Below are 20,134 nucleotides of genomic sequence, written 5' to 3'. Positions count from 1 at the left end.
AGGAGTCCACCATTATGAAGAATGTTTTTCCCTGCAAGGGGCCAGCTAAGTCCATGTGCAGGTGTGACTATGCTCGGGCAGACTCTTAGGACTGGACTGGGGTCCTTGGGGGATCCAGGTGGGATTATTGGCAGGTCTGACAGTGTTTGACCCTGGCCTCTATCTCTCCGTCAATCCCCAGCCACCACACATAACTCCTAGCAAAGGCCTTCATTCTCACTACCCCGGGTGTGTCTCGTGTAGGGCTGTGGGGACCATTTTGCGGAAGGGCTGTGGAACGACGACCCTGCTTCCCCATAACAGGTACCCCTTGTGGGCCGACAGTTCATGTTTGTGGGTTGTATAGCCAGCGAATTCTGAACCGGGGCTACTGCTGGGCCATCCCCTCCACACCTAGTCCAGGACCTGGGAAATTACCCTATCTTTCGTGGAGTGGTGTGCAACTTCTTGTGTCAGGAAGCAGCTCCAGGCTCATAACCTGTGGACCCTGTTTCTGGTAGTGGTAGCGTGCTGAGGGCGTCCACGTGGCCCATCACCTTCCCAGGGTGGTGGATCAGTGCATACTGGTAGCCAGCAAGGAAAATTGACCACCTGAGGACATGGGGAGACAGCACTTGGGGGGTCTGATTCTAGGGGGCAAACAGGCCAAGCAACAGCTTGTGGTCAGTCACCATGGTAAAGGCCCCCCGTACAAGAAATCATGGAATTTTTTTACTCCCTTCACTATTGCCAGGCCCTCCTTGTCTATTTGCAAGTAGTTCCGCTCAGCTGCTGTGAGCGTCTGGGAAAAGTATGCCACCAGCACCTCTCTTCTGTCTGGTAGTTGGTGTCCCAGGAAAGCGCTGATGCCGTAGGGCAAGGCGTTGCATGCTAGCATAACTGGCAGCCTCTCATGGAAGTGTGCCAAGACTGAGTACAAGACAAGCAAATTCTCGACTGTCTGGAATGTGGCCTCCTGGTGCTGGCCCCACACCCAAGGGGTCCGCTCGTCTAGGAGTCTGTGTTGAGCAGGGGTCAGCAAACTTTTTCAGCATGGGGCCGGTCCCCTGTCCCTCAGACCTTGTGGGGGGCCAGACTATATTTTGAAAAAAATATGAACAAATTCCTATGCCCCACAAATAACCCAGAGAAGCATTTTAAATAAAAGCACACATTCTACTCATGTAAAAACACCAGGCAGGCCCCACAAATAACCCAGTGATGCATTTTAAATAAAAGGACACATTCTACTCATCAAAAAACACGCTGATTCACGGACTGTCCGCGGGCCGGATTTAGAAGACAATTGGGACACATCCATCCCCCGGGCCTTAGTTTGGGGACCCCTGGTGTAGCGGCTCCACTACCGCCGCCTTATGGGGAAGGAAGGCATGGTAAAAGTTCAATAGTCCCAAGAAGGCCTGAAGTTCAGTCTTGTCCTTGGGCGCTGGGGCATCACAAATGGTCCATATCTTGTCACCGGTCGGATGGACCCTGTTATGTACTGAGCTGAATAGGATCCAAACTGCAGCAGTCTGATTGGTCCCAGAACAATAGGATTGAGATTGCAGCAGTCTGATTGGTCTGCAGGAGCCACCCAATCCAGCTCCAGGTGGAACTGAATCCGCACTCTGATTGGCATACAGGAGTATCCCGGAATTAGCCAATCACGTGGGGCCCATTGTGTAAATACCGTATTTTTTGCTCCATAAGATGCACTTTTTTCCTCCTAAAAAGTAAGGGGAAATGCCTGTGTGTCTTATGGAGCAAATGCATGGTCCCTGGAGCCCAGGGGGGAAAGGCAGATCCTGCTTTTTCTGTTTTAGAAAGAGCTAAAGGCTAACAAGAGGGAAAGAGAGTGTTGAAAAGAACCCGCTCAACAGCTGATTGTAGGAGATCCGGGAGGGAGATAAGAGAGCTAGCTCCCTTCCTGCCCCGCCCAGGCCCCTTGCACAGTAGGATCCTGGGAAATTGAGGATCCTGGGAAATTGAGTTTTTCAGCCATTTGGGGCTGTTACTTTTCCTCTTGCTTTCTATTACTTGCTGGTGCTTACTGGTTTGCTTTCTTCTTGCTTCCTATTACCAACTGGTGCTTACTGGTTTGCTTTCCTTTTGCTTTCTATTGCTTGCTGGTGCCTACTGGTCTGTACTGGTTTGTACTGGTGCTTACTGGTTTGTACTGGTTCGCTTTCCTCTTACTTCCTATTACTTGCTGGTGTGTACTGGTTTGTACTGGTGCTTACTGGTCTGTACTGGTTTGTACTGGTGCTTACTGGTTTGTACTGGTTTGCTTTCATCTTGCTCCCTATTACCTGCTGGTGCTTACTGGTCTGTACTGGTGCGTACTGGTTTGTACTGGTGCTTACTGGTTTGTACTGGTTCGCTTTCATCTTGCTTCCTATTACTTGCTGGTGCGTACTGGTTTGTACTGGTGCATACTGGTCTGTACTGGTTTGTACTGTTGCTTACTGGTTTGTACTGGTTTGCTTTCCTCTTGCTTCCTATTAGCTGCTGGTGCTTACTGGTCTGTACTGGTGCATACTGGTCTGTACTGGTTTGTACTGGTGCTTACTGGTTTGTACTGGTTTGCTTTCCTCTTGCTTCCTATTACTTGCTGGTGCGTACTGGTTTGTACTGGTGCATACTGGTGCGTACTGGTTTGTACTGGTGCTTACTGGTTTGTACTGGTTCGCTTTCCTCTTGCTTCCTATTACTTGCTGGTGCGTACTGGTTTGTACTGGTCTGTACTGGTGCGTACTGGTTTTTACTGGTTCGCTTTCCTCTTGCTTCCTATTACTTGCTGGTGCGTACTGGTTTGTACTGGTGCTTGCTGGTCTGTACTGGTTTGTACTGGTGCTTACTGGTTTGTACTGGTTCGCTTTCCTCTTGCTTCCTATTACTTGCTGGTGCGTACTGGTTTGTACTGGTGCATACTGGTCTGTACTCGTGCTTACTGGTTTGTACTGGTTCGCTTTCCTCTTGCTTCCTATTACTTGCTTGTGCGTACTGGTTTGTACTGGTCCATACTGGTCTGTACTGGTTTGTACCGGTGCTTACTGGTTTGTACTGGTTTGCTTTCCTCTTGCTTCCTATTACCTGCTGGTGCTTACTGGTCTGTACTGGTTTGTACTGGTGCTTACTGGTTTGTAAGCAATGCTTTTCCCCCTTTACAAAAGCTGCACAAATCTGAACTGATCCTCAAAAAGCAGGGCTTTTCCCTTTGCAAAAAAAAAAGCTGCAAAACTTTGAGCTGATTCTCAAAAAAAAAAAAAAAAAAAAAAAAACAACCATGGGTTTTAGAGGAGGAAAACCAGAAAAAAAAAATTTCCCTGGTTTCCTCCTCTGAAAACGAGGTGCACCCTATGGTCCGGAGCGTCCTATGGAGCGAAAAATACGGTAGTGTATATAAAGCAAACGTTTTGGGGGAACTGCATTCCTCACTACTATGAGCTGAATAAAGAGCATGAAAGTCACACTGGACTCCGAGTATCTTTCAGACCCCTTCTGCGTCCACCATAAATTCCAGAAAGTCCACCTGACGTACTCCTAGTAGACACTTTTCCTGCTTCTCCTTGAGGCCTGCTGTCTGGAAACAGTGCAGGATGGTGAGGAGGCGGTCCTCAAATTCCTCTGGCATGGGCCTGGCAATCAACACATCATCAAAAAAGGGGGTGACACTAGGAATCCCTTTAAGGAGAGAGTCCATTAGATTCTGGAATATGACTGGTGCCACACTGATACCGAATTGCAGCCACTGCTGTACACTGCTGCAATAAAGTGTTAGAATACCCCCAAAATGAGATTATTTCCCTCTTAATGGCAGCAAATACAGTTTTTAAGTTCCCTCTGACAGGGGCAAGATTACGAGTGCGTGCACTCACAAGGTTATTGGTGAGTATGTGACTGTGTGTGTGAGAGAGAGAGAGATGGAGAGAGAGAGAGAGAGAGAGTGAGTTTAGTTTATGGACAATATTCCTCTCCACTCTTTGAGATCTCTCAGCCAATGTAGTCACTGCCAAGGGCTCTGGCAGCTGTACCTGGAATTTGGTGGCTTCATTTTAACTGGCTGGTTATTTAAGACGGGAAGCTGCAGACTCTGCGACTGACTTTCTCTTCTCCGGCTTTGCTGTTTTTTGCCCTCTTGCTAACATGGAAGCAACATGCCTAGTAGTCCTGCTCAGGTTATGCGTCCAGATATTATGCCTCCCTGCTTACTTGCTGTGGTACCTGGGCATCTGGGACCCACTTTGCAAGAAGTTATTTCCCTACTGCATGGCTGTGGCGAGCCTTATTTATAATAAGCTGGTGTATGAGAAAAAAAAAGAAATGTTCAGCAACCTGAAGGACTTTTCCAGTCCCACGGGGGCCCTCACACTTTTGGAGATTGGCACAGGACCCGGCACCAACTTTCAGTTCTACCCTGTAGGATGCAAAATCATATGCACTGATGTGAACCCCAACTTCCAGAAGTTTATTGACAAGAGCCTGGCTAAAAATCCACATTTGCAGGTGGAACGCTGTTTGGTGGCTCCAGCTGAGGACCTGCACCAGGTACCAGCTGCATCGGTGGATGTGGTGGTTTCAACGCTGGTGCTATGCTCTGTGAAGAGCCAGGAGCAAGTTATGAAAGAAATTCTACGAGTGCTGAGACCGGTAAGTAGCTCACGCCATGGGAAGAACAAGGACAATTCAGTAACTACACTGTGTTCTCAGGTGTTAGTCAATTCTACATCTGAGCTGTTTACATTCTCACAAATGGCAAATGTTGGGATCACTCCCTTGCTTTTCTCCCTAACTACAGTTAGGAAGAAACAATCCCACACACTGTGATATTGAGGTCACCTTTGACATATCTAGACATACCTCTTATTATTTTCTGTTGTTGTTGTGCACTTGTGAAAGACCAAAGCAAATTTTTAACGTGCTTGTCTCTGATGTTGAAACTGATAAGATGGTTGGGCAGGAAGGCCCACTATACCTGAAGCAGCCTCTCCACTCCCATCGTTCAGTCCAAACATTGAGGTCCAGCCCTGAGGGCCTTCTGGCAGTTCCCTCGCTGTGAGCAGTGAGGTTACAGGGAACCAGGCAGGGGGCCTTCTCGGTAGTGGTGCCCACCCTGTGGAACCCCCTGCCATCAGAAATCAAGGAAATAAACTTTTAGAAGACATCTGACGGCAGCCCTGTTTAGGGAAGTTTTTAATGTTTGATCTTTTATCGTGTTTTTAATATTCTTTTGGGAGCCACCCAGAGTGGCTGGGGAATGTATGAATAAATAAATAAATAAATAAATAAATAAATATTCATCCTCGTCCCATTTCAGCCTCTCTGTATTTGTTTTGTGTCTATCCCCACCTGCGTTTAAAAAAAAGAAAGAATTATGCATGTTTGGGAATGGCTGTTTAAACACATTACAGTGGTACCTCGGGTTAAGTACGCTTCAGGTTAAGTATACGCTTCAGGTTAAGAACTCCACTTAAGAACAGAAATCGTGCTCTGGCGGCGCACTGGAAGCAGGAGATCCCATTAGCTAAAGTGGTGCTTCAGGTTAAGTACGCTTCAGGTTAAGAACGGACCTCCGGAACGAATTAAGTACTTAACCCGAGGTACCACTGTATAGCCTCTCTTTCTATTTGAAGTATAGTAAGTAAAATAAATCTGTTTCACCAACTGAGATTTCCTTGACATCTTCCATCTCTGCTTACCAATGAAACTGGCAGTGTCGGGGGCAACCTCACAATCACCCTTGGCTAAGCTGTTAACTGACTCTGGTGACAGATCTCATACCCTCCAACATTTATTTGATGAAAATAGGGACATCCTATTCAACAACAACAACAGTAGTTGTATTATTGGTTGCCCGAACCACTCTGGGCTGCTTTCAACATACATAAAAACATAATAAAACTGAGATTACTGAGATCCAGCGCCGAGGGCCTTCTGGCGGTTCCCTCACTGCGAGAAGCAAAACTACAGGGAACCAGGCAGAGGGCCTTCTCGGTAGTGGCGCCCGCCCTGTAGAACTCCCTCCCTTCAGATGTCAAAGAGATAGACAACTACCAGACATTTAGAGGACATCTGAAGGCAGCCCTGTTTAGGGAAGCTTTTAATGTGTGATATTTTAATGTATTTGATTTTTGTTGGAAGTCGCCCAGAGTGGCTGGGGAAATCCAGCCAGATGGGCGGGGTACAAATAAATAATAATAATAATAATAATAATAATAATAATAATAATAAAACACTTTTTTTAAAGCCCTATACAGGGCTGCCTTCAGATGTCTTCTAAAGGTTCTATAGTTACTTATCCCTTGGCTTGGGAGTCATATAACTCCATATCCTCCAACATGAAAATAGGGACGGAGGAAAAGCAGGACATTCCAGGATCAAATCAGAAACTGGGACATAAATCCAGGACTCAGCCTAGGCACATGATCCAGCCCAAACAGTTATTATCTATCTCCCTGCAACACTGCCAATTTGTACAGCTGCCACAAAAGATAAAATAAGGTAGCATTCAGTGCAGAGTAGGCCTTTTAAAATGAATGTACCTCTTTTAGTCACTGTGATTAATTTCAATAGGTCTACTTAGTTAAATATCTGCCATGGTACTAGGGTGGATGAAGTTACTTAAACGTCTCCTTCAAGCCCAGTGGCCTGATGGGGATGTAAATTGCCCTCTCCTCGGTCATCAGATGCTTCATTTGATGAGCCAGGAAAAGGGATGGGGACTTCCGGGTTAGCCGCTGCTGAAGCCCAGTCGTGAATCGACAGAGTGGTGATCTCGGGTCGGCCCAATCATAGAAGGGAAAAAAGAGGGTACCGAAGGCAGCGTGTACCCCAAACTCAAGAAGGAAAATTTCTGAGTTCGAAGGACAAAGCGGCGCTGCAAGAAGGGGCTGAGGAACAGCAAAAAAGTTTAATATCAAAGAGAGAAGAAAGAGCCCTAGCGCTTTCAAACGTCCACCCTCTATGAGATGCCTCGAGATGGGGCGCAGCTTAGCGGCTGATAACTCAAAAACAGTACGAAAACCTGGAGCGAAGCTAAGCTTTGAACTCTAAACTTTTAATGTACCAGAGCTTCTGCTTTCTACGTGGAAAATTTAGAGATATTGGCAATACTTGTAAAACAAAAGGAACTTGTAGTTAATCTTGGAGGAGAAGCATCTGCTAAAAGAAGATGTGCGGGAAGCAAGTGGAAGACAGGGATCCAAAGATCTAAGGATCCAAGGGACCGGAGCCCCCCACCCCCCAGCACCTTGTCTGGAGGTACCTGCATTTGTGGGGAAAGGACTAGGTGGAGAATGTCTCTGTGCAACTGATGGCGAAACGCTGTGAGATGGAGTGAGTACAATGGGGAAAGGGGGGTGTCCCACAACAACAAGGGAGAAGCTGCTGACGCAAGAGAAACAGAATTAATTTAAGGGAAAGACCAAAGTTTTAATGAGAGTTGCATAAAAAGGAGAATCAGAGAAGTAGAGAAACAGTATAGAAACAGAGAGTGAATTGGGAACGGAGAGAAGACAAGACGGTCTGAAAGCGGGCTGAAAGAGAGGACGGTGGGAGGACAGAGAAAGGAGGATTAATGTAAGTGAGAGAAGGTTTGACGGAAGCTACAAGGAAGGCAGGAGCGAAAGAGATTAGAGCGATTGGGGAGAAATAATGGAAAATTAGATAAGGAAGAAGGAAAGTAAAATATATTAATTTGAAGCAGAAAATGGCGGCGAGAGATTGCTGACTCACTGCATGCCGGAAAGTCAGAATTAACAAAAAGCAGGAAGGAAAGGCTAAGGAAATTGGACAAAAAAGAACTAAGCGGGGAAGGAGTAAAGAGACACAGAGACACCTAGTGGAGTAACAAGAAATAAGGAATTGAGAACTGCGACATAGAAATCACAGGGCCCTTTAAGCAACCATCACAGATTAACAGAGGAGGTAGTAAGTAGCCATATGATGCCTCTTTAAAGGCATGCCAACCCCCCCCCCCCGACAATTAGCTGCTTTATCTCAAGGATAAGGAGCTTGAGACAAAATGACTTTATAAAACTGTTATAAATTAATTCTCAAATGGCTGCAAGAAGCTTAAAGGTCAAACTAATTCTACACCAGCATGTCCCCAAAGACGCCCATCAAATCTGAAGGAAGAGGCTAGTGATATTAAAGAGTTAATTTTTGGGATGAAGGCAGAGATTAATGAGAAAATGGACTGCAAATTAGATAAAATGGGGAATAAGATTGAACAAAAATTGAAAATGATTGAACAAAATTCTAAAGCAATAGTGGACCCAAATAAACAATATACAGAACTGTCAGAAAAGAGTAAGGAGATGGAGCAATAATCTCAGACCTTGAAAACTAGAATAAGTAAACAAAAGGATGTAACAAAGAAATATTTGGAAGACTGCAAGGCATATAAAAAAAATCAAGAGAATGTGAAGCATGATATCTTGAAGTTGAAGGAAACCCAAGATGCCACTGGCGATGCAGGAACTAAGACAAAATGACTTGACTCTGAGATTTAGAGGGCTTAAAGAACAGCAAGAGGAGAATGTGGAGAATATTATCATCAAAGGACTTGCAGAGTGGATGCAGCTGCAAGAAGAAGATATATCCATCTGTACAGATAGAGCATTTAGACTGAAATCCAGACAAACACGTGCAAGCAGCTGGCCTGGAGACTGTCTGGTGTTTTTAAATTCAAGAATATTGAGAGATAAAATTATGCAACACAAAAGAAAACAAAAGTTGAGAATTGAGGACAGAGAAATCATAATTATGAGAGAAGTCCCTCCACAACTCCTGAGGAAAAGGTCCAAATATAAGCTCCTAGCAGATGCTCTTAGGAGAAACAACATCTACTACAAGTGGGAGTTCCCAGAAGGGATCTCTTTCACATACAAACAGAGTAGGAAGAAATTAATCTCAGAATTTGAGATAAAGAAATTTTGGAAAAAATATGAAAACCCTTTGGGGGGAGGGAATGTTCTGGAAAAGAAAGGGGATAAAGAATAATCAGATAGTGGCGACGATTAGAAAAGGATATAATAGAAAAATAGCCTGACAATTTTATTTACTCTCTACTACTTGAAATATGAATGAAGTGATTTTAATTGTTTGCAATATTGTTGATTCTGAAATTTGGTTTTCTCTTTTGTATTACCTATTTGGTCTTTTTCTTTTTGCCTTTTTGTGAATTCCTTACTTATCGATAAACAAGGAGAAATAAAATAAACAAGATTAAATCTAAATGGAATTAAGAATTACCACTTGGAATGTTAATGGGTTAAATAATGTTAAGAGAAATAAAGTAGAACATTTATTATGTAAGAAAAAATTAGATATAATATGTCTTCGAGAGACTCACATTACAAGGAACCATCGTAGATTATTGGTGAATAAAAAACTAGTGGGAGAATTGATCTCCTCAGATGTCATTAAAAAAAGAGGGTTGGTGATGTATGTTAACCCTAAATTAAAGCTGGAGCAAATCTTCAAAGATAAAGAAGGTAGAATTATAGTTGTTAGAATTCAAGAGAAATTGGAGAAAATAGGAATATATGCTCCTAATGAAAAAAAAAGGCAGAATTCTACCAAAAATTAGAAAATATATTATTGGATTTTTGTGATCAAAAAATCATCTTAATGGGAGACATAAATGGAATTGTATCAATAGAAATGGATAAAATGAGTAAAATTAATGGAAATAATGATGGAAGACTCCCAAAGTCCTTTTTTCAATTGGCAGATAAATTAAACTTACAAGATGTCTGAAGATGTAGACACCCCTCCCAAAAGCAATTCACATTTTATTCCCATGCCAATGATTCGGAAAGTAGATTGGATTCAATATGGACAACTAAAGATTTATTATTGAGATGCAAAAAAATAGAAATATTACCAAGAAGTATCTCCAACCATAATCCAGTCATTATGGAAATAACTGGAAAAAGAAAGGGAGTAAAAAGATGCAAGCTAAATGAGACATTATTAGAGGATGAGAACATAGTTAATAAAGCGGAATTTGTGTTGAAAGGTTATCTAGAATGAAATTTAAACCAATAAATAAATATAAATACAGTTTGAAATGCAGGGAAAGCTGTAATTAGGGGGTTCTTCATAGGCCAGAGCATTTGGCAAAGGAAAGAGAAGGAAAAGAAATTAGAAAATCTTTTAAAAGAAATAAGGAAATCTGAAATGGAATTAGGAAAAGTTAAAACTCAAAGGAAAGAGGAATTAAAGGGAAATATTAAATTATTGCAAAATCAAATTTCTAAGATTCTAGATAATGAAATTGAAAATAAAATAAGATACTTGCATCGAAAAAAATCAAATAAAGCCAGGAGATGCCTGGCTTGGCAATTAAAAAACAAACAAAAGGAAAGAACAATTGATAAACTAATAGAGGATGGTAAAGTGATAGGAGAACCCCAAAGAAATTTCAGATTCCTTTGTTAAATTTTACACAGAATTATATAAATCTGAAAATCCCAGCCATTTGGATATAGAAAATTATTTTAAAAAGATAAAATTGCCTAAAATAGATGAGGAAAATGTAAAATTCTTAAATGAACCAATTTCATTGTTGGAGGTACAAGGAGCAATTAAAAGAGCCAAAGTAGGAAAATCCCCTGGAACTGTTGGACTGCCAGTCATATATTACCATAAAAAATTGTTAAAATACTAGCAGAACCTTTGAAGTTATTAATGAATAAAATTTGTGAGGAAGGGAAGATTCCAAAATCTTGGGAAGAGGCATATATTTCCATTATCCCAAAACAGGGTGTAGATAATAATCAAGTTAAAAATTTTAGGCCAATCTCCCTGTTAAATAGTGATTATAAATTATTCGCAGAAATTATAGCCAATCGGTTGAAAAGAATTATGAAGAAATTAAAAAATAAGGATTAATCTGGCTTTTTACCAAATAGATATATCTATAACAATTTGAGGAATGTGATAGATTTATTAGACTATTTGAATGGCAAATTTGATAAAAGAGCGGCATTTTTATTCCTTGATGCGGAAAAAGCATTTGACAAGGTATCTTGGGTATTTCTTAAAAAGACTATAACATCATTAGGGCTCGGGGGGAATTAATTAATGGTATAGATTCAGTTTATAGATCGCAAAGAGCCAAGTTTGAAATAAATAAAGAGATATCTGACAAGCTAGGAATACATAGGGGTACCAGACAGGGGTGTCCCCTTTCCCCGCTATTATTTATCTTGATTCTTGAATTCTTGTTGGAAAATATAATGATGAAAAAATTAAGGGAATTAGGACTAGCAAAAGTATCCATAAAACTAAAGCGTTTGCGGACGATGTTATAATCACGGTGGAAGAACCATTTGAAAGTATACCCCAAACCTTGGAAAGAATTACAGAATTTGGGAAATTGGCGGGATTTGATTTAAATATGAAAAAAACTAATATGCTAACCAAAAATTTATCTGGGGAAGAAATTGACCAATTACAGAGGGAGGTGGGGTTGAAAGTAGTGAATAAAACAAAATATCAAGGCATTTGGATCACCAACAATACAAATAATCTATTTAATGATATTAAGGATAATTATACAAAAACATGGAATGAAATTAAAAAAGAATTGGAAGTTAGGAATAGATTAAAATTATCTTTATTGGGGGAAATTGCGGCCATTAAAATGAATGTCCTCCCCAAAATGTTATTCTTATTTCAAATGTTACAAATTCTAGGAACAGGGCCTGGACATTTCAAGCAATGGAAAAACGTTCTTACTAAATTTATTTGGAATTATAAACTGGCAAGGATAAAACATAAATTATTAATTGATATTAAAAACAGAGGAGGACTAGCCTTGCCGGACCTAAATTCCATCTGCCTTAAAGGTTTATAGAGCAAAAGTGGTTGCAACTATGGCCTATGCGGTCCCTTTATGGGGCACCTTTGTAAACCTCACGCCCCTGGTGACGTTGCAAAAACTTTTTCTCAGACGCCTTTTGAAATTACCCTCCTGTGTAAGCAACTCTTCCATTCGCTTAGAACTTAAGATCCCCTCCTTAGAGATTCTGATGTGGAGACATGCCTTTAATTATTGGCTGTCCCTTTGGCATAAATTACCAAATTACCATCTTATTCAGTGCCTTTGGAGAGATGAATTCACCAGCCCATGGGCAACAAAAATCCATTCCAAACTGTTGTCTTATGGAATCTCTCCTTCCGATATACTAAATTTAGATCTAATTGCAGCTAAAAAGATCATCAAACAAAGTTTGGAGGAGGTTGATTTGCAACAAAATCTTACTACAGGTGGAGGTACGTGTTCTCTGATAAATCTGGGCATTACATCTATGCCCCAGATACCTCGATATCTATCTACCTTATCGGTTGCGTCACACAGATTTGCATTTGTTAGAGCCAGATTTAATGTGTTCCCCTCAAATGTTCTGAGCAATAGATTTTCTAATGGTAAAACCTCTGTTTTATGCACATGTGATAACAAATCAATAGAATCCTTTTACCATTATCTTGTTAAATTGCCCTTTATACATTGTACCCCGATCAAGGATTCTGAGTTCAATCATTCTGGAAATTGTTGCTAAACCACCTGAATTGCATCCAGTTTATCTACTCTAGGACATTGACTCTTATAGAACATTACAGGTTGCCAGATTCCTGATTTCAGTTCTTTCATATAAAAGACTTCATGGAATGCTTCATGACTATTAAAAATCGAGTAAATTCTATGTTCCATCTTTATCTTTAAGGCCATAATACGGTACATCTAGAGCTTGTACGTAATGCGAAGGAGATTATGCATTGAAATATTTTAGTTGATATTTTAGAATGTAAAATGCTGTTTTTATTTATTGATTTGTTTTACCTTGTGGGCTTATAGCCGAATAAAGTATTTTCTATCTATCTAGCCTTGCCGGACCTAAATTTATACCATGATGCTGCTTGTTTTCTGTGACAGAAGGAGTGGATTGTATTAGAAAATCTTGATTTATTAGATTTGGAGGGCCACAAAAATAAGTTCAGATGGCATGCCTATTTGGGGGATGATAAGGTGAAGGTGTATAAAGGATTTAACACCCATATTATCAAAAAATCCCTATTGAGAGTCTGGGAAAAGCAAAAAATCTTCTCAAACCCAAAACACCCAGATGGCTTTCACCCATTGAAATTATTACAGTGAAGAAGGTAAATTTGGAAGGTAACTGGGGGAAGTATAAAGTCTTATTAGAGGAAAAAGAAGGGGAACTTAGGTTGAAGAAATATGAAGATATTAAACAATATTTGACAGGATGGATACAATACCATCAAATAAACAGTAAGTTTAATAAGGGCAGGACACAAAAAGGCTTCCTGGATGAACCTTCTTTATTGGAAGTACATATATTAAAAAATAATAATAAAATCATTTCTAAAATGTATAATCTGTTGCTTGAATGGGAAGTTAAAGATGAAATGGTGTAGGAGACAATGATTAATTGGGCAATCGATTTGGGAAAAACGATACAGTTAAAACAATAGGAAAACTGTGGAAGGAACATTGGAAATTGACGGCTTCAGAGGGGATTAAAGATTTAAAAAAAATTATGATTAAAAAAATTCTATAAATGTTATATTACTCCGGTTAAATTACATAAAATGTATAAAACTAAAGATAATCTATGTCAGAGGTGCGGAAAGGAGACAGGGACATCAATAGATATGTGGTGGCACTGTGAGAAAATCAAAATTTTCTGGAACCAGGTTTTTGAAGAAATTAAAAAAATATTGAAATATAATATTAAGAAAAATCCAGAAGCCATTTTATTAGGGATACTGGACGAAGGAATTAAGAAAGAGGATGAGAAACTCTTCCTATATCAATTGCAGCAGCAAGAATATTAATTGCTATGCATTGGAAAAAACAAAAGATTCCAAATATTAGAGAGTGGCAAGAGAAATTATTTAGTTATTTAGATTTGGCCAAATTAACAGAATTAATTAGAGGAAGTAGCAATCAGAAATTTTGTCAAAGCTGGGAAAGCTTTTGGTGAATATATGAAAAAACAGTGCCCCACTTTAAAGACCTGGATTCATATCTAATAATCTGTACTGATATACAAGAAAGAAGGATATATGATATATTAATTTTACTATACATATTGGTTTAGTGGTTAAGGAAAGCAGAAATGAAATGGTTTAATGAATTAACCTGAGAGGGCGACAAGTGGAAGTCGAAAAAGTCTAGAATGTGCATAGGAATGGGTGTTGAATGTATATATGTGGTTTGTTTGGTTTGATTTATTAGTTTTGTTTTTTCATTTGATAGAGCGTTTGTTAGAAGTAATGAGTGGTTTCTGATTTGCTTTGTTGTCTTTTGCTATGTTTTATTTGCTTGTTTTTGATGTTTTGATATAATTTTCAATAAAGATTCTTTTTAAAAGAAAATGGGAAAGGGATAGATCCCCTTTTCAGCTGATCTGTATGGATCCATACTGAGTTTTGGTCCTTTTCAGCATTGGCCTGCAGCTCTCAAAGGGTTTACTAAGCATGACTGCAACCTTGGGCCAAAAAGGTTAGTTAGTTACCCCGACTCATAATCCTAAAAGCACTCAAAATAAATAAACGTTGGAATTTTGAACAGTTTACCATACCAGTTCACAGTATACCGGTAAAATAGAGTGTGTCTGTGTGCCACTTCTTGTGATCGATTTTATGGGGAGGGGCATACCTGGCTCCCCCAATATTTTATTCAAGTTGGCACTCCTGCTCCAAACTGAGCGAATGGGCATAAAAATGGCCAATGAAGTTCAAAGTAATCAAGTGTAAAGTGATTTGGGGGTGATAAATAAAATAAAAAATCACATATAACCACATGAAGTCTGAATTGGTGGTAAGTGACCAGGGATGAGACTTTGCAGCCATAGCAGATAGCTTGATGAAGATGTTGACCCAGCTTGTAGCAGCTGTGAGAAAAGGCAAATGATGGAGATGTGTAATATTATGCACAGAATGGAGAAAGCAGACAGAGAAATCATAGAATTGTAGAATTAGAAGGGAGCCTGAGTATCATCTAGTTGAACCCCCTACAAGGCAGGAATATGCAGCTGTCCCATACAGGGATCGAACCTGCAACCTTGGCATTCTCAGCACCACGCTCTAACCAACTGAGCTCTCTGTGTTCCTCTCATAAGACTAGAAACCCAAAGCCATCCAATGCAGCTGAATGCTGGAAGATTTGGGACAGAAAAGAAAGTCCTTCTTTACACAGTGCTGAGTTAAAGAATGGAATCTTCTGCCACAAGAGGGAGTGCTGGCCACTGATTTGGCTGGTTTAAAAAGAAGATTAGACAAATTCAGGGAAGATCAGGCTATCAACACCATTGTGGCTAGTAGTCAAATGCTCTGATGCCACTGTCAAAGGCAGAATGCTAAACTCTGCAGGTGGAGACAGTATTGTTGCACTCAGGTTATGCTTGTGGGCTTCCCAGAGGCATCTGTTCTTCGGACATATGTTCTATTCTTTCGCTACTCTGATATAAAGTGGGTAGATGTGTCTATTATTTATGTAACACCAAACATGTGGGTAAATGAAGCTGGCGCTGCCCCACTTAACTTCATTGCTTTAAGCAATTTTCTCTCCATCTTACCCAGTATCAGGGCTGGGTTGGCAGAAAAGAAATCGTAAACTTTTGAGATGAGGTAGGAAAGGGGCAGGATTTTACTCTCCTCAGCCTTACGCTCCATTTCATGTGAAAAAAGGCACACACAGAGAGAGAGAATTTATATGTGAATTGTGCAGAAAGTAAAGACAGGACTGGCCTGTCACATCTGGTTTGGTTGAACTTTTTTATATATAATAATTTTTATTAGCTTTAAATTGCAGTCCAATAATAGCCTCATTATAACAATACCAATTTATAATACAATTACTAATACAAATCGTTCAAATACCGAATGACAGTATATAATTTCGATAAGGTGGCCCTCTGCATGCTAGAATTGATGGTTTGATGATTTTATTTATTTCTGCGTTCCAAAATCTTATTAATTTCTTATTAATTTTACTCTCCTCACCCTTACGCTCCATTTTGTGTGAAAAAAGGCGCGCGCACACACACAAACAGAGAGAGACTTTATATGTGAATTGTGTAGAAAGTAAAGACATAGGGCTGGCCTGTTACAGCTGGTTTAGATGAACATTTATCGAGCTACAAGTGAGGCACTCAAACTTTATCCTTGTTCTTCCGGTGTGTGGCAATTATTCTGTCTGTGGTGTTTCTTCCTTGGTTTGCTTGAACTTTAAAGCAAGTGGAAAGAGTCAACATCTAGAGCAACATTTTCCTTTGGTTTTTCTGGAGGACTGTGTTACAGTTTAAAGCTGCTGTAGAACCATGTGTGTTTGTAATGTAGCTGCGGCCATATGATCATCCAAATCCATGACAGAATGTTGTCATGAAAAGTTAACAGCACTGTGATACCATAGCGCTGATTGTGCAAAGGAATATCTGAGGAAATCCAGAGGAGAAGAGAAAGTAACTTATATGCATCCATTTCTGTTTCTCCAGGGTGGCGCTTACTTCTTCCTAGAACACGTTGCAGGTGCTCCTTCCAGCTGGAGTCTCTTCTGGCAGCAGATCTATGATCCAATTTGGAAATGTCTGTTTGACGGGTGCACCATGACCAGAGAAACCTGGAAGAACCTGGAAAAAGCTGGCTTCTCAGAGCTGAAGCTACGGCACATATATGCCCCTTTAATATTGAACTTTATTAAGCCACATATCACAGGTTATGCTGTAAAGTAGCTTGGAAATAAATTACTGAACAAGATCTCCATGCAGGTGTCTCTGGGATGGGGTGTAGAACCTAATCGTGGGAATTATAGGACAGCCGATCATTATGTCACCTATGACCTGTGAACCTCTTGCACAAGCTGTAATTGGACACAAACACACATGTATGTTGTCAATCCATTTTTATTTCCATTTGACAGACTGTCCAGCTACCTTCACTTTCCACATTCCAGCTGCTCCCATGCAGATGTGAACGTTGCCTCATTCACTTCCAAATAATGATGCATGAACTACCATGACTATTTTCCCTGGAAGCATCTGGTTCCCATGGAGGTTGGAATATCAGCCATTGTCGATTACCTTAAACAGAATTTCTTTTTAATTTGGAAGATGATTGAGAAGTTCCGATCTCAGGTATTGGCAGTGTGGTGCTCGCAGGCACACACCTGCTAACAGAGGCCTTTCCTGAAACCCACGGAGTCCCATCCCTGCATTTAAAGCACCCTTTAACTGCAGCCAGTATAACAGGTTGTGGAGTGTGCCCACAAGAGCTTATCCGGTTTGCTAATGTGCCCTCAGGCTCAGTGGCAGAGCATGGTATGTCCGCGCCCGTGGCCGTGTGGAGGGGGTAGGTGGGATGGAGGGAAACAGGTGAGGTATGTACAGTATTCCTCGTGGCATCCGGGTCACCCAGGAGATCGCTGCTGCAGACATGAAAAGAGTCGTTCCGTTGTCTGCAGAGGTCACTTCCTGGTTCACATGGAGAAGTTGTCTTCAACAGAGTCCACTGATGAAAGCACACAGCTGTTTTGAGGCAGCAACTGGTGTTAAAATTTTGCGCCCAGGGAAACCACCCCGATCAACGCCACTTCACAGCTCAGACTTAGAAAGTTTGGTGACCCCCCGGGGGCGTCTTTCCCGTTGGGCTGAGTGGCCCCCTACACCAGAGTGCCCGCCCAGCAGGGGCGCATTGAGGAGGCACACGGAGCCGGCGGCGGTACCTGAAACGAGGCGGTGGCTGCGGAGCTGCTTCCGTCGAGGGGCAGCGCCCCCACCTGCTTAGCTCAGCCCAGCCACCCAATGCCGCGCTCTCCTCAGGGCGCAGATCGCCACACCTCCTTGAAGGCGGGGGAGTGCTGGGGACCCCGGAGGCGGGAGCAAAGGCGAGGCGGAGGGGAAAGCGCTTTCCTCGCTGGAAGCCACTGCGCAACAGCAGCCCTCTCCTCCAGGCCCCCCTCCTGCTTCTTCTCCTTCCTTTCACTCGCTGGCCTTTCTTTTTTATCCCCCTCTCACTTTCCTTTTCATTTTGCTCATTTTCTTCTGCCTTGTGCCACCTTCTCTACCTCTTTAATTTGCCTCTTTGTGCCTCCTGCCCCCTCATGACATCAACTTGCACGGAATCAAAATGAACAAAAAATGGCGACATCAACTTGCCATTTTATTTTTAAAACCACAAAGCCATTTTCACTCACAGCACTGAAATATTAAAGTTTGCACATTTGCATGAGAATACGTTTTACTCAAACAAATAGAACTTACCTCTGAGTAGACATGTCTAGGATTTGCCTATTAAGGTTTACTCAGGTTCTCCTTACCTGAGGAAGTGAGTCTCCTCCCCCTTTCCTTCCTTCCCTCCATTTTTTGGTGGATGCCTTTCTTTCCCTCTTTCACAATCACCTACAGTATCTCTATCTGTCCTCTCTTTATGTCAATTTGCCTTCTGTATAATGAACTGTACAAAAAATAAATCTGAAAATGTTTCAGCATTCTCAGAACTTAACAGAGGCAGCAGTTGTTTGCTGATGTCATAAACCCACTTAATTTGAAGCAAGTCCTATTTAAATGGGTAAATGGTAACCAGGCAAGTGACCTACTAAGTGAGAGGGTAGGCAAGTAGATGTGTCAATGTGTAAAGCAAGTGTCATTTACACAGAAGAAAATCCTACTGAATTCAAGTGGGTTTACTCTCAAATAAATGGGATTTGGTTTGCACTCTTGCTCCTGAATGAACAAAAGAACTGTTTGAAATGCTGCAATAGGCCTATACACTCAATGAGACTTACACTTGAGTAAACCCACACAATCCTAAGTGCACATATACTTACATGCAAAGCCTCATGATTGACCCCAAGAAGACTTGCTCCCAACATATATTGGAAGGATCAAGGGAACATTTACTTGGGTGTAAGCACCACCATTACAGAACTGAAGAAGCTTCACTGACTGAGTAAACCTGTTCTGACTGCACAGTTGCAGCAATGGCAGCCAGATTCATGCTAGTAACCAAGGTAGGGGTGGGGAATATAAAACCCTCAAGGAGAGGGAACCATTCTGCTTTGGCTTCTTGGTCACCCTTTCCCCCAATGTGACTGCAACTCCTAGTGATTCTGAGTGGCTGCGCATAGGAAGAACAAATCTGATGAACTTTACATTACACACACAAGAAGTAGGGTTGCCATACGTCCAGGATTTCCCAGACATGTCCAGATTTTTGCATTTTACATGAAGTCTCTCTCTCTCCCCCCCCTCTCTCTCTCTCTGTGTGTGTGTGTTACTTTTTAATTTTTGGGACCCTCCAGCCCTGCACAGCTTTCGGCAGTGCTGTAAAAAAGTGAAACCGGGGGAGTGGGCTGCCGGAGGGATCTTTGAACGGGATCTTTGCTTCCCCTTGCCTTTTATTTCTAATGAAGCTTCACAGTTTGACTGCTTAAGTGCGTGCAGTGACCAACCTCAGGATTCTGGAATCCCCATGTGCATGGAATTCATGCTAATTTGAATGTTTAGGACCAGCGTCGTAAGAAACCAGCACATTGTTCTTTGATCTCGGAGAGACTTGGGGAGTGTGGGCTGCTTTTACGCAACGTGTAAGCGAATTGTCTGGGAAATGGGGATGCATTGGTCCCAATGTTCCAGGGCTTTAAGATGTGGGTGGGTGGGTGGGTGGGGCTGCTTTGATCTTGGAGTGGGATAAGGCAGCTGGAAGTTAGCCCTCCTTTCCCCATTAGATTGTGTACAAGCTGAACTGAGAACTGCAGGGTGCAGTGGCTAGGAGCCTTTTTTTCAAAAAAAAATAAATGAATTGCTTTGGTGCAGCCCCATTCCCCCCCCCTTCCACCTCTTAGGTTCTGGGACTGTGGGTGGTGCCTAAAAATGGAGCTGGTGGTAAAAGGTAAAAAGGTAAAGGACCCCTGGGTGGTTAAGTCCAGTCAAAGGTGACTGGGGCTGTGGCGCTCATCTCGCTTTCAGGATGAGGTTGCTGGCATTTGTCCACAAACAGCTTTCTGGGTCATGTGGCTAGCATGACTAAACTGCTTCTGGTGTAACCGACACCAAGACGAAAACCAGAGTGCACGGAAAAGCCATTTACCGTCCCGCCACAGTGGTAGCTATTTATC

At 41.7% G+C, this 20,134-nt stretch overlaps 1 protein-coding gene across 1 annotated transcript; it reads left to right on the top strand.

Moving 5' to 3' along the window:
* Positions 1 to 4,081: 4,081 nt before the first annotated feature.
* LOC117040743 (methyltransferase-like protein 7A) lies at positions 4,082 to 16,804 on the top strand. The gene is made up of 2 exons (XM_033138714.1): positions 4,082 to 4,632; positions 16,515 to 16,804. The coding sequence occupies exons 1-2, from the start codon at positions 4,129 to 4,131 to the stop codon at positions 16,749 to 16,751; spliced, it is 741 nt and encodes a 246-aa protein (XP_032994605.1). The 5' UTR covers positions 4,082 to 4,128; the 3' UTR covers positions 16,752 to 16,804.
* The last annotated feature ends 3,330 nt before the right edge of the window (positions 16,805 to 20,134 follow it).

Source organism: Lacerta agilis, chromosome 2 (assembly GCF_009819535.1).
Source record: "Lacerta agilis isolate rLacAgi1 chromosome 2, rLacAgi1.pri, whole genome shotgun sequence".
NCBI classification, from domain to species: Eukaryota; Metazoa; Chordata; class Lepidosauria; order Squamata; family Lacertidae; genus Lacerta; species Lacerta agilis.
This window is presented reverse-complemented; position numbering and strand designations above follow the sequence as displayed.

Excerpts from the sequence above, each read along its gene's own strand:
- LOC117040743 (XM_033138714.1), top strand. The coding sequence starts at position 4,129 with ATGGAAGCAACATGCCTAGTAGTCCTGCTCAGGTTATGCGTCCAGATA. Across the intron at positions 4,633-16,514 it reads TTCTACGAGTGCTGAGACCG|GGTGGCGCTTACTTCTTCCT; the intron begins GTAAGTAGCTCA and ends CTGTTTCTCCAG.